The 15116-nt window shown below is 41.5% G+C and overlaps 1 protein-coding gene across 1 annotated transcript in view; it reads left to right on the top strand.

Annotated features, from left to right (window-relative positions):
* Positions 1-15116, top strand: part of STX12 (syntaxin 12) — a 33774-nt gene that overhangs the window by 3289 nt on the left and 15369 nt on the right. The window contains exons 2-3 of the mRNA XM_001917670.6: positions 9550-9619; positions 11150-11249. Coding sequence (XP_001917705.2) covers positions 9550-9619; positions 11150-11249 — 170 coding nt within the window. The remainder of the gene's footprint in view (positions 1-9549; positions 9620-11149; positions 11250-15116) is intronic.

Here is a 15116-nt window from a genome sequence, read left to right as displayed (position 1 = left end):
AAGAGTGCGGAAAGAAAGAGGGTGAGTGTGCTATTTTAGATAAGTTGGTCAAGGAAGGCCTCTCAGAGGAGGTGACATTTGAGTAGACACACCGGAATGAAGTGTGAGAGAGGGCCATGTGAGTAGCTGGGAGAAGGTGTTCTAGGCAGAGGGAATAGCAAGAGTAAAGGCCTTGGTGTGTTTAGAGAATAGCAAGGAGGCTAGTGTGGCTGGACTGCAGTTAGAGAAGGGAAGCATAGTCGGAAAAGAGGTCAGGGAGGTAGCCAGGGATCATATCACATAGGGTCTTGATGCTTAATAAATTGTTTTTGGTAGATTTGACTCTACCAACTACCATTTTCTACCATCTTGGAACTCTTCCTGCCTCATTCTCCTGGTACTATGTGGTACCTATCACATCTTATGACCCTAGGTAGTATGAGTTGGAATTCTTCCCTTGGGATTGTTTGGCAAGGAATTGGGAATGTGACATTGATAGGGTGACATTGCTTCTACCCAGTTATCAAGCTAGTGCCTTCCCCCAAACCTCTCTAAGACATGGCCGGCATACCTAAGTATATCCTCTGAATGTGAGCTCACAGACATATACTCACATTCATATAGCCCTGCAAGGACCTGTACCCGTTGAAAGTTTGAGACAATAGTTATTCTCTTTTCTCAACTGTTCAGCCACAGACGTAGGTTTGGAATTCCTGAGCCTATTAGCCTGAAATACCCAGGCCACTGCGTGGGTTGTTACAGGTACAGCTAGGGATGACTGCCTGTACCGAGGGTTGTTATCAGTATGTGTGGGGTACAGAGGAAAAATGCTTGACTCTGCCTATGGTCAAATGAAGGTTCTGGGCAAGTATTGCTGAGGCAGATATAGGAAAACAGCTAATAGCCTCCAAGTTATCTCTAAAGAGATTAAGGAACAGCATTTCTGTTCTTTAACGTTGCTACTTTATTGATATGATTTTGTTTACTAAAAAAATAAAAAGCAGTTGGACTTTTAAAACGGCTTATCATGAAATCCTGTGTGGTGTTCTTTCAAAGTTATTTTCCTATTTGCCACTTGGTTTTTGTTTCATTGCCACCCTCTTAAGTCTTCATGATCTCAATATCTCTACTCCAGCAGCATACTCTCAGTGTCTCTCTTCCCATTCTGGTTCATTCTGATAATGTTATCAGCAGTATGTCTAAAATCCTGTTTTCATTGTATGGTGGCTCTCTGGTGTCTACTGCATCCGATCTTAACATTCCACCTTGCTTTACTCTCTATCATCTTAACCCAAATTAGCCATATTTTCAACTTTTCTTCACCCTTTGCTACAGGCAGGCTGTTTTTCTTAACATCCCTAAACACTGGTTTTTGCTCATTCTGTTCCTTCTTTCTTTAGTATCTTCCCTCCCTAGCCATCTGAATTATACAAATCCTTTGAGTTGTGTTTAAAACCTGCCCCTCATAACTAAGCCTTTCTTTGCTTTTGAAAGAGAGTGAAGGGGCCGGCCAGGTGGCGCAGTGGTTAAGTTTGCACGTTCTGCTTTGGCGGCCCAGGGTTCGCTGGTTCGGATCTGGGGTGCAGACATGGCACTGCTTGGCAAGCCATGCTGTGGTAGGTGTCCCACGTATAAAGTAGAGGAAGATGGGCATGGATGTTGGCTCAGGGCCTGTCTTCCTCAGCAAAAAGAGAAGGATTGGCAGCAGATGTTAGCTCAGGGCTAATCTTCCTCAACAAAAAAGAGAGTGAAGTCAGAAGAGCATGGGTTTTGGGGTCAGCAGATCTGTGACTTAGTCTCTGCTCCTCTGTGTACTGTTACCCTTGGGCAGGTTGTTTCCTCTTTTTGTCTGTTACCCCATCTATAAAATGAATGGCGTTGTTAAAATGGGATGTTTGAGAATGCCTCATTTAGTGCCTGGCACGTAGTAGGCGTTCAGTAAATGGTGATAGTTCTGGTTGAGTCCTCTACCCGACTATAGTTTAGTAGTTAGGTGAGCAGACTCAGGAGTCAGACTGCCTGGGTTTGAATCCTAGATCTGCTTCTTTCTAGCTGTGTAAACACATCGCTTTAACCTCTCTCTTTCTCAATTTCCTCATCTATAAAATGGAGTTAATAATAATATCTACTTTATAGGATTGTGAGGATTAAATGAGGTAATTTATGTAAAGTGCTTAGAACAGTGCCTGCAACACAGTAAGTGTTTAAGAAATGTTAGGTATCATTTTGGGGTTTTTTCTTTGAATTTGCAAGCAATTTCCTTTCACAGTTTAGCACTTATATTCTGTATTCTTTAATTGATTTATGCCTCTTGACCTTGTCGTTCTAACTAGAGAGATCACTGTTGGTTTTGTGGGGATAGAGAAGTGTACAACCATGCATTGTACATTTCTCTGTAGCTACCGTGCCTGGCACAGCGATGAATATGTAGTTGGCATTCAATATGTACTTAATTGATTTTATCATTGCTAAGTACATTTTTCTTGGTCTTAAGTTTGATAATGATAGCTATCCTTAATTGAGTGACAGACACTATTCTAAATTTAGCTTCGTATTATCTCATTTTATCCTCACAACAACCATATGAGAGTTTTCTTGTTATTCTTATTTTTTCAGGTGAGGAAATTGAGGCCCAGAGAAGCTAGGAAGTGGTGGAACCAGGAGTAACACATAGGCAGTCTTAATTCAGAGTGTGCTCTTAACCTTTCGTGTTCTGTCCCTGGTATGGTGAATGGAACGTTGTACCTTTGATATTTAGTACTCATCTTCAGCTTAGAGCTCTACTGTTGTTATACAGTAGCTACTTTTTAAAAGGGCATTTTCATTGTAGCTGTATAAAAACAGAGTGTCAACCTAATTTTCAGAGTAAGACAAATGAAATGATTTCATTGTCATATTGCCACATTGGCTGTCATTTTCTAATTTGGTGTAAATAATGTTTTTTTGGTGACTTTATATTTGGTTTTTTAAAAGTACTGAATTAGGGCATTCGAGTTTGTCAAATGAAGAGAAACGTTTTTCCCACCTGTGGTGGTAGTTGCCTTCGATAGGACTAGACTTTGGTTTGGATAAAGGTTCATTTGGAGATTCAGATTCTGCCTAAAGCTGGTGTCAGCTAAAAGCACAGAAAGAGTGCAATTTAGAGTAGTTCCTAGTGTGGACAGTAGCTGTACTATACAATACATTTATTTGCTTTGTAGTCTTTTAAAAGTTTTAACCAGGATGTGCTTTTAAAAATGAGAGGGTGGGGATAGGAGAAATTGAGGCTTAGTTTTTTGGGGGTTTGTTTTTGCAGAAGATGAGCCCTGAGCTAACATCCGCTGCCAATCCTCCTCTTTTTGCTGAGGAAGACTGGCCCTGAGCTAACATCCGTGCCGATCTTCCTCTACTTTATGTGTGGGATGCCTGCCACAGCATGGCTTGCCAAGCAGTGCCATGTCTGCACCCGGGATCCAAACCAGTGAACCCCGGGCCATCGAAGCCAAATGTGCGCACTTAACTGCTGTGCCATGGGGCCGGCCCCCGAGGCCTAGTTTTAAAAATAACAAAATTGCTTACATGAAACTCAAGGATTTGTCTTTATGTTTGGCCTAGTCATCTGGTTTCCAGGATTATGTAGCATTTTATGGAAGATACCAAATTATTTTCATCCAAAATGTTGTAACTAATCAATCTAAAACTTTTATTTACTAGAATGACTGGAAAAGAATTTTCTCATTAACCAAGTTGACCAGAAAACCCTTCTAGATTCAACCTATTTTGATAAAAATCTTTCCAAAAAGTAACAGTTTACTTTTTGACATTTTAAGTCCACTCAAGTGAAAATAAGTGTATATGTAAACATTCTATTTCTTTTTGGGCTTTAGGTTTATTAAGGGATACAGTCCTTAGATGTAAATTAGGTGGGTCATCAAGTCACTGTTTCTTTTCTTTTCTGGCTTTTTTTTGGGGCGGAGTGGTGAGGAGGATTGGCCCTGAGCTAATGTCTGTTGCCAATCCTCCTCTTTTTGCTTGAGGAAGATTGTCACTGAGCTAACATCTGTGCCAGCCTTCCTCTATTTTATATGTGGGACACTGCCACAGCATGGCTTGTTGAGCAGTGTGAATGTCCGTGCCCAGGATGCGAACCTGCGAAGCCCGGGCTGCCAAAGCAGAGCAGGTGAACTTAATCTCTGTGCCACCGGGCCAGCCCCAAGTCACTGTTTCTGAATAAATCCCTAATGTTGGTGATTATGGAGGGCAGAATATGAAAAATTCTGCTTATTTGGGTTCCAGTAAACTAAGACACTTCTGTTCTCATGATTTGAGTTTTGGGTATCTGATGCCTGAGTCTTACTAGAAACTTTTAGGAAGATATCTTAATGTTCAGAAAGAGTTGATGGAGGCTTGGATTAATTCTGGTGCTTAGCTAGCAAATGATCCAGTGAAGTCCCCTGCCCTGTGCTTCCCTCACCCCCCAACCCCTGCCAGTTCAGGTAATCTCAACAAACAAAAGAAGTCAAAAAAGTCTGGATGAAAAAAAGTTCTCAGCTGAGAATACACAAAGAACAGCTGGTTTTTAATTGATTTTTCCATATTCTCTAAAATCCCCATTGCTCTCTGGGATATTTAATAAGTTTTGATAGAGGATTAATAACTTGATACTTTGACATGTCTCTAGAGTTTCTAAGGAGAGTGCTCTGCTTTTTAAAGACAGTCAATAAGATGAGATCTGTTTCCTTGAATTTTTTGTAAAATCTACCTTCGTGTGTCATCATATATTCAATCAACTGTTTTCTGCAGGGGTGTGTGCATATATGGCTATGCAAATACAGAAATGAGTAGAATGTGGTCCCTGCCCTCCAGAGGCATATAGTCATTCCAGTCCCATTTGTTCACAGGTGGAGCCTCTCTAAGCCAAGCTCTGGCTTGCAAAAGCACTCCTTGGTTACACAGCATCATTCTGGGACTAGAGCTTCCTCATTATTAGTGAATTTTAACATTGAGCAGTAGTGGGAGTACTGAGAGATCATTTAGTCCTCACATAGTTGTAAAGATTTAATGAGGAAAAAAAACCTCCCCACACACAAATAGTAGGTAGTATGACAAATAGTAAGTATTCAATATGTTAGTTAAACCTGAATATCATATACAGTTGGTGAAAAAAGACCCAGCAGCATAAAATGACTTGCCTGGTGCCATACATCTAGTTAGTGGTCAAGTTTGGCTTAGATTTCAGGTCTCATTATTGCTAGCTCATCTTCATTAGTATCTTCTGCCTTAAAGAAAGTGTCATGATATAAAAGGGCGGCTAACTCAATTAATCAGCAATTACTTATGTCCCCACTGGATGCCTGACACTCTGCTGGACTCTGGTGAGGACACAGGAATATTCCCAAAGGTGGGAGGGAGTTGGGGAAGGGAGCAGGTTGGAGCAAGGACGTCAGCCTATCTGGAGCAGAGAGCTGTTAAGTTGGGGATCAGATACGCAGGGTGGGGCTGAGTGGAACACTGGGAATTGGAGGCCTGCCCTGTGTCATTATAGTCTTTTTCCTTTAAGTGTCAGCCTTTTGAGAGAACATAATGTGGCACGAAGAATATAGCCACTGGAATTAGCCCTGGGTTTGAATTCTGGTTGTTATGACTCTGCTCAAAACCCATCCGTGGCTAAAATCCAAAGCCCTTGCACTAGTTTACAAGGTCCTGTACGCTCTGGCTCCCCTCTGGCTCTTTGGCTTCCTCTCTTATCTATTGTTCGCTCTACTCTAGTCACACTGGCCTCCTCTCTGTTCCTCCAACGCACAAAGTGCTGTTTCCTTGGGGACTTCGTACAGTCAAGTGTCACTTAACCATGGGCATAGGTTCTGAGATATGCGTTGTTAGGTGATTTCATCATTGTGTGGACATCACAGAATGCACTTACACAAACCTACATGGTATAGCCTACTACACACCTAGGCCATATGGTGCTAATCTTATGGGACCACCATCTTATATGCGGTCTGTCCGTGACTGAAACATCATTGTGTGGCACGTGACTGCACTTAATACTGTACTCTCTCTGCTACAAAGCTTCTTCTCCAGATATTTGCATGGCTGGACCCTTGACTTCCTTTAAGATTTCTGCTCAGTGTCACCTTATATAAACTAGTACCACCCTATATAAACTAGTACCCTCTGCCCACCCCTTCATTCCAGCCCTTACTTGAGTTTATTTTTCTTTATAGTACTTATCACCACCTGATATATCCTATTGTCTATCTCTTTTCCTTAAAATGTCAGCTTCTTGAGAGCAAATGTTTTCCAGAGCATAGAACAGTGTAGAGTAGGTACTCTGAACAAATGAGTTCTGTAACTGTCGTGAGCCTCGGCGTGCCCATCTGTAATATTAAGATATTAATGCTTATTTAAAGGGTTGTTGGATCAAATAAGATAATGCTTATCAAGTGTAAAGGGAAAACATTCCTTCCATGTTTCCTCTACTCTCAATACTTTACTTCTGACACCAGATGTGTGGGTTTTCCACACACCAAGCAATTCTCAGATTCTCCAGACACCAGTTGGGTGTCCTACAATTTAACTCAATTTTGACGCTGTCTACCTGGAGTTGGCACCAGATCCCACAGGTTAAGGGTTCAGTCTCACAAGACTGCCCCCCATGCCAATTCCAAGTCCGAATTGGAGATTCCTATAACCCCTTTCTCAGGTTCGATTGATTGCTAGAGTGGCTCACGGAACTCAGGAAAACATTACTTGCTAGGTTACCAGTTTATTATAAAAGGATATAATTCAGGAACAGCCAGATGGAAGAGATGCCTAGGGCAAGGTGTAGAGGAAGGAGCTTGGAGCTTCCGTGCCACCTCTGGGCTCGACTTTCTGCCTGCATCTCTCCATGTGCTCACCAACCTGGAAGCTCATCGAGTCTAGCTGAAGAGTTCCTGTAGACCTTAGTCTGCATCCCCTCTGCCCCCATTCCCCTTCCAGGAGGTTGGTGGGTGGGGCTGAGAGTTCCAACCTTCTAATCACTTGGTCTTTCTGGTGACCAGCCCCACGCAATCTAAGGCTATCTAGGAGCCCCGCCTTAAGTCACCTCGTGAGGATAAACTCCATGTGCTGAAAGGGGGCTCTTTATGAATAATGAAAGATGCTCCTATCACTCAGGAAATTCCAAGAGTTTTAGGAGCTTGTGCCAGGAACTGGGGACAAAGACCAACTGTATTTTTTATTAAACCACGTCAAGTCCATAGCCCAGTGTCTGGCACATGGTAAATGCTCAGTAAATACTAATGTCTGCCCTCTTTCATAAATTATTTGTATGGCTAGCTAGTTGATAGCTTAGTGTATCCTGATTCCCACTTGACTTAGATAAGAAGGAAATCCCACATTAGTGATGAAAAATGTTTATTTATATCTTATATAATTCTGTCTTAGCACAATACAGTAATTAATAGTGCTTACATTTTCCTGTGGAACCAGGAAGCTAAAAGTAACTCTCACCTAATAGAATAGATATATTTTAGGGAGCTTTGTCAAAAGGCAAATTTTTTTTTTTTTTAAAGATTTTATTTTTTTCCTTTTTCTCCCCAAAGCCCCCCGGTACATAGTTGTGTATTCTTCGTTGTGGGTTCTTCTAGTTGTGGCATGTGGGACGCTGCCTCAGCTTGGTCTGATGAGCAGTGCCATGTCCGCGCCCAGGATTCGAACTAACGAAACAATGGGCCGCCTGCAGCGGAGCGCGCGAACTTAACCACTCGGCCACGGGGCCAGCCCCTCAAAAGGCAAATTTTTAATCAATTGAATCCTATATTTCCATTATAAAATGGGAGTTACATTTTTGCTAGAAAAACAATGTCTCAAAATAAGAAAATCATAATTTTCTTATAATCTATATATTCTTGACTTCGGAAGGTTTTGCTTTGTAACAACCTTGATACAGTGATTTTTGGCTAGGGAGAAGTAACTTATGCGTACTGCCGAGGACTATGTTGCTCAGTCTCAACTGAGGGGCCGTGTAGCCCGGCAATCAGTAAGAAGATTTTGCCTAATCGTTGTTTCTGTTCAGACTTAGAGGCTATTAGCACATCAGCGTTTTCGTAAGGTAAATGGTACTTAATAACTTTTAGCTTGCCTTTTTACCATTCTTGGTGACCAAATTGGGGGCAAGATTATTACTGTGACCCCAAAATTTTGTCATTCTGAAGAGGACTCTATCATAAGGAACAATTAAATTTTAGAATTCAAAATTCTGAAGAGTTCTTTCTCATTGGAGATGGAAGAACTGTATACATATGTTGTCCCTACAATGTATACGAATGATATACCTTGGTTTCCTCATCTTCCTCCACTAAGCCAGTTAAATAGTAGTTTGATCTTTCACAAGGGAAACTTCGGCGTTATCCTGAGAGGATAGGAAAGGCCCTTACAAAGGAGACTGTCTTTTGGCTGGAGGGGCCATATATATCATCTCTTGAAGTTCTAGTGAAACTTGAAGATAACTGTGTTTCCGCTGGGCAAAGAATACTCTATTATTGTGTTCTGTACTCCAGTTACTTGTAATAGAAGACAGTGAATGCTCTTAAAAAGCAACAAAATTCCATCCTCTACAAGTGAATGGTGAGTGAATGAACGAATGAACGATTCTTCCTCACCCTCCTGGCCAACCAGAAAAAGCAAAGAGAAGGTGGGACACTGAAGAAATCTAGGGCTGTATCCCTGTTGCAGAATCAGTGAGGGACAGGGGTGCTCAGATCCCCAGGCAGGCTGGTGTTAGAGTGTGCCTCCTTACTGATAGATAATCAGTTCCTCTGGATCTCTGCTTTCCTAGTCCAGGGCTAGGGGCTTGAGCATCCAGGAGTCAAACACGACCATTCTAGTCTTAGCAAAATATCTAGGAAAAGGTAGAATTAGCTGAACAAAACCGTATATTTGACTATAGATAGCATCATTGAAAGAACACAGGCATTGGAGTCGGATGTACCTGAGACTGAATTTTTGCCCTGCTGCTTATTAATTGTGTACCCTTATATAAGATACTTCCCTAAACGTATTTCCTCACCCGCAAAATGAAGCTATTTCTGCTTCAGATGGTTGCCGTGAAAAGTGATAAGATAGTGTATACAAAGCTCCTAATATAGTGCCTGGCACGTAGAGGTGCTCCGTCAGTTGTAACTTGTTATTAATGATAAATATACATTGTCTTTCCAAAAGTGTTTGCTATTGACAAATGATCGTGTATTAGTGGATTTATAAACTTTTATTGTTGCGAATTGATATTTGGTATCAACACCCTTCCAAAGGTGATGGAGTTTTTATTCACTGCCATGGGAAGTCTGGAAAAATTTGGAAGTTCTTTGGGGGTGATGAACAAAACCACCACCTTCTGTTTAGTGACATAGTTACTCCACAGGAGAAAGGCGAACTTCATCATTAGTTTTAGTAGAATGTAAATGCCAAGGTTTTGATTATAGCAAGCTTTTCTGTTAGGTGCATGTACTTATTCCAGATGTGGAGAGAAATCAGTGATCTGAGGAGAGTGCTCATGTTGAATGTATTTTCCTTTTAAATGAATCCTTTTTTCCCCCTTCTCCCCAGCTGCTCAGATAAAGAATTTGATGAGCCAACTAGGAACTAAGCAGGACTCAAGCAAGCTGCAGGAAAACCTGTGAGTAGCTTCCTGGCAAGGCTGGGTTTCTCTGAGGGCCCTTTGAGGACACACCTAACGTCCTTGCTGCGTGGCGGCTTAGGTTTCAGGCCAGTGAAGTCGGAACGAGAGACAGTGGGACATGAGGTAATAGCTGGATCTAGGAGAGAAGCAACAGAATACATTAATGGGTTGTGATCTCCCCTGCCTCTTAAAGTCCTTGAACTCTGGTTTTTCTTCCTTTGGGCAGTTTAGCAGAACAACTTAGGGAAGTAGAGAGGGGACCCCTGCCACTCTTAAACTATATTCTACATAAATGAGCCTCCTTGTTGGCACAGCACTCCTGATGATCTGAGCTAATCTATTCTAGTTGGATTTCCAACTCTGTATAATATGAGAAAAATTCATTCAGAATGACCCAAGGGGAGTCTGCAGGAGAGAACAGTGGACTGGTCACGGGGACTCGTGATTCTTTTTATCACATACCTCCTTGACTCCATTTCTGCTTTTAGAAGTTCTGTTCTTCGTCTTTAAAATATACTGAACAGTATTCTTTGTTTCCTGTCCTAGATGTTGTGAAGTGAGAGATCGACTTACTACTTTGAGCTTTTTCCAGGGAGATGTGAAATTCCTCTGGACATGTTGGTACTGACCAGGATGTTCAGGCTCCTGATTGACACCCTCTTGTTTTTGACTCCCTTGTTTTTTATCTTGGAGGCCCCTTTGCAGTGAAAAACATTAATAATTAGTAGTGTGGTTTCTCTGTCCTCCCTTAAAACCTTTGTAGAAATGGCCAGTTAGGAGAGGAAACCATGACTGAAAGTGTTTCCACTACTTTCCAATCCCATTTGATATATTACATATTCTTCCCTCTTTAATTTCCTTCCCGCTCTATTCCTTATGTATTTTTACACAGTATAAAAGTTCTTTGTTTTGGAAGGAAGAGCCAGAAAGTCAGGCATAAAGGACAAGTAGGGAGCCAAGAATAAAGCTGAGAAAGCAGCAGCTTTAAGCAAGAACGTGGGAGTAGATCTTTGGAGGTTGTTCCCTGGCGTGGAAGCTGTGCTTTTAGCACCCCTTTCATCCAGCCACCGGGGCCTGGCTTCCATCGCTGGTCAGTGGACTGCGACAGACAGGAACCACGCAGAACCCCTGGGCAATTCAGTGTGCGAGTTTTGTGAGAATTCAATGCGTAAGAACGATTAGATTTAGGTGTGGGGGCAGTTGCTCTTTTCTTTTCTATCAGAACTGCTGATATGCTTTTCATTTCTCCCCAAAGGGTTAAAATCTGATCAGCAGGTTTCATTGAAGCAGGTTCTTTCAACTCAGTAACACGAAGAAGGCTTGAAGTGGGTTTGACTAGTAGTATTTCTGGAGTTTTCTTCTGAACCTGGGCATCTGGGAACCCATTTCCTCCAGTGCCCTTTCATTCCCCACATTGTGAGATGTCTGAGAGATACTAAGTGAGACACTCTGGGAACAAACCGATGCTAACTAACAGCCCTCACTCAAGAAGTGAGAATCTCCTGAAACATGTCTTTTCTCTCTTAGGCAGCAGTTACAACACTCCACAAATCAGCTTGCCAAGGAGACAAATGAATTACTGAAGGAATTAGGGTCCTTGCCCCTCCCCCTGTCTACTTCAGAACAGGTTGGTATTTTCTGGGGGTTTTTTCTTTTGGTTGTTTTTTTTTTTTTAGTAGGACAGGACTTTCTTTTCATGGAAAGGCAGCGTGTGAAACAAAAATAACTTGGCCTTTGGTGCTAGGTAGACCTCCTCTAAACCTCAACTTCCTCCTGGGTAAAATGGGGGTATGTGGCTGTTGTGATCGTAGAAAGAATGTAGGCACCAGTTCTTGCAAGGTCCTGGCATTTAGTAGGTACTCGATTTATGTGATGACCGCTGCTATTCTTAGTAGTTACATATTACTGTGTTAATAAAATGGGCTTAACTGAAGGAGAATCTCAGTGCTTGCATCTCCTTGGGGTTTGGCTAGCAGCTTAATGTTTTCAGGCTTGATCCTAGTTTGTTTTGTATCTAGTATCTATACATTTCAATCAAATTTCTCTCTTTCATATTTTACACTCACTTTCGTGTCCCGTCCTGAGTCATTCATGGGTCTCGGGTTGAGGAAATGCTCAGGGAAAATGGTTTCTCTTTTCAGGTCATTTGATTCAGTGGCCTTTTAAATCCTTTAAAAACACACAGTTCTCGTTGGCATTCGTTGTTCCCTTGACATGCCGTGCCTTTTCTTCACACATTCCTGAAGTCAGATGTGCCCCCTCCATTGTGGCGTGACTCTTACCTATCGTTCATGGTCTACCTCAGATCCTCTCTCTTCCAGCAGGAAAAACCTTCTTCATCCGCCTTAGCCTATTGTGGTTCCATTTTGCTTTTAGCTTCTATACCATTCATGGGGGGGAGGGGGGCAGGGGGGCACTAATATTGCTTTTTATTATTGAACTTTTTAAATGATGCTGTCCTATCTCTGATGGCTCTAAAGATGAAGCCTACAACTTCCCTCTCCTGGGTCCTCTGTGAGTTGTGGCTATTGGAACATAAAATAATTTTAGTGTGTTGTGATCATCATTAAAAAAAAATGAAATAAAATAGAAATGTCAGAGTGGGTACCCTGTGATAAGGGTGAATGTGGATACATGAAACTTTTGCTTCATACATATGTGTGTATATGGTCCTAGTTCAAGATGTCACATTCTTACTGTGTGTCTCCATCAAAAAAGTTTGAAAATCGCTAGTTTAACCACCCCAGGCAAGCTGTTTAACGAGGTACTATATGTTCAGTCTTTGGAGTTTTGGCTCCCCCTTGCACAAAAGAGAGGAACCAAGACTAGATGCTTTGTCCTCCTGCTATAAAGTAGTCACAATAAAAAGTCATTGTAATGTGGGGGAGCCCCATGGTTGAGTGGTTAAAGTTCTTCGTGCTCTGCTTCAGTGGCTTGGATTCACTGGTTGGGATCCGGGGTGTGGACCTCCTCCACTCGTCAGCCATGCTGTGGAGGCATCCCACATACAGAGTAGAGGAAGATTGGCACAGATCTCGGCTCAGAGCGAATCTTCCTGACACACAAAAATGATCTTAATGTAATCACTGTTGGTTATCCATATGAACGCTGTTTGTTTTAGTTGTTACTCGTGCTGATATTTCAGTGGTGGATCAGTTCCTCCTTGCCAACCAATATCTCCAAGTTGTTCCCAAATTATGCCTTTCCTCTTCCCAGCTGGGCACTTAGGGAATAAATATTTGTAGATAGTTGTAGTAGTAATAAAAAAGGAGTCTGAGCATCTGATACAGAGTATTGAATGTACTTAAGAGTTAAGTAGTCACCTAAGCAAAATATAAATAGAAAGTTAAATCTGCTACCAAAGAGAAAAGAATCTAATGTATTCTAAAATCAAATAGAAGTTATTTTGGGATTACGCATGCTGTTGTTCCCTTCCATTATCGTGGATCATTAAGAACACAAAACAGATCGACAAACATACTCTCTTTGGTGCAATATGATTCCTCGATTCCTCTCCTCCTACTGTGTTGAATACTCTCTTCCCTTTCAATTCTTTCTTCATCTAATTAATCTTGGCCCCATCACCTGTCATTTTGCTACTGGCCATGCATCAAACCACACAACTTACCTCAGTATTTTTTTCATACTTACGTACTAGCATCAGTGATTTCTAGTTGCCAAAACCAGTGGCCTTTTTTTGAGTTGTTATTCACTTTTCTTCTCTGAGTCATTTGATCCTCTTCCATCCTGTCTCCACCAAAGCTTTCTTCTTCTTTCCATGATCCCCTTATGTTCTGTCCCCCAACTCTGGTGATCCCTTTCTGGCCTATTTTCTCTGACCCCAGGGTGAGGCCCCGCCTCCTTCTCTAACTCTGTCTTCCTAGAAGTGGGCATGCCCAAGGCTCTGCCATTGACCCTGGAATTTTCTCACTCTGTGCTTTCTCCCTCAGGAGTCTTATCTACTTTTTGAGCTCCGTGTCACCTTTATGAACGTGTCCCCCAGATCTTTTTCCACCCCTAGCTCCTAAGCCTCTAAGTACTTGGCCCATATTGCCAATTCCTTTTCTGACATCTCCTCTTGAATATACTGCCTTCATTTATACTGAATTCCTCCCGTTTCACCCAAACCCTTTAACTAAGCTGATTGACAATACTTATTGTCACAGAAAAGTTTGTGCCTTTTGACATTATTCCCACTTGTGCAAATTTGTCCTGAGGAAAAAGAGTTCTAAAAAAAACCCAACTATGTACTATGGAGCCAAATATCCTGGATTTAAATTCTACCTTTGCTGGTTGCTGTGTGACCCTAGTCTAATTACTTACCTCTCCTTGCCTCGGTTTTCTGATCTGTGAAATAGGGACTATAATAGTACCTAATTTATAGGTTATTGTATGGATTGAGTGAGTTATTCTATAAAGTATTTATAACAGTACTTGCACATGGTAAGCACTGTATAAATATTAGCTATTACAGTAGGGCTCACTTTAGCTTTATTCATAATAGTTAAAAAGTGGGAACAATCTAGAAGGAATGTTTACATAAAATTTACTAGATCAACTTGATGGACTGTTATGTAACAAAGACCATAACTGTGAAGAGTATGGTGACATGGAAAATGTTTATGATAAACTTAAAAGGTAGTATTTTTGGATAGTGACATTGGAGAATGTTTTTTCCCCCTTATTGTTACAATGTTTATATAAAATAAAAATCCCAGAAAAATGAAAAAAGTTCCCCATCTAAATTTGCTTTCGCTGTTAGTACCGTCACTCTCCCAGGTGTGAAATTTGAGTCATTCTTGGCTTTATTCCCCTTCCCCCACAGCCGGTCATTAAGTCATAACTTTTCTTAAATTCATTTCTTTGTGTTCCCGTTGCTGATACCACATCCTCCTAAGGGTAAACCTAGACTATTGCAGCAATCCTTTTGACTTGTTACTTTTTCCCACTCCATCTTAGATGCCGTCAGACTAATTTTTCTAAGTTATCATTTTTTGCCCATCACGTTTCCTGCTCAGAAATCTTCATTGCTCTTTCTGCTTTAGAGGTTGAATCCCAAACTCCTTAGCTTAGCATTTAAAACCTGCTGTGGTCAGCCCCTTCTGTGCCTTTCCAATTTTATCTTTTAGCTGCTCTCATGAAAAAACCTTTGGTTCCAGCCAAACTATCTACTTATAGATCCTCTTCAAATTTCTCCTGCCATGCCTTTGCTCATGCTGCTCTCTTCCTGGGTTTGCCTTGCCCCTTCTCTCTCTCTGCTTATTCACACCTCACTCTCCCTTCAGTGTCTACTTCCTCTTGAGACCTTTGACCGCTTGAGTTCTTACTGATTCTACCTGCCTCTGAACTCCTATGGTAATAATCGGATATAACAGTTACTTGTAGTGATTTGTTACTTGTATGTCTATATCCCTTATCTACAAATAGAAGGCAAGCTGTTTGAGTTCGGGTGAGTTTTTACTTCTGTGTTCTTAGCACATGGCAAATGTTCTCA

Source organism: Equus caballus, chromosome 2, assembly GCF_041296265.1.
Source record: "Equus caballus isolate H_3958 breed thoroughbred chromosome 2, TB-T2T, whole genome shotgun sequence".
NCBI classification, from domain to species: domain Eukaryota; kingdom Metazoa; phylum Chordata; class Mammalia; order Perissodactyla; family Equidae; genus Equus; species Equus caballus.
The sequence above is the reverse complement of the archived record's forward strand: the minus strand, read 5'-3'. Positions and strand labels throughout refer to the sequence as shown.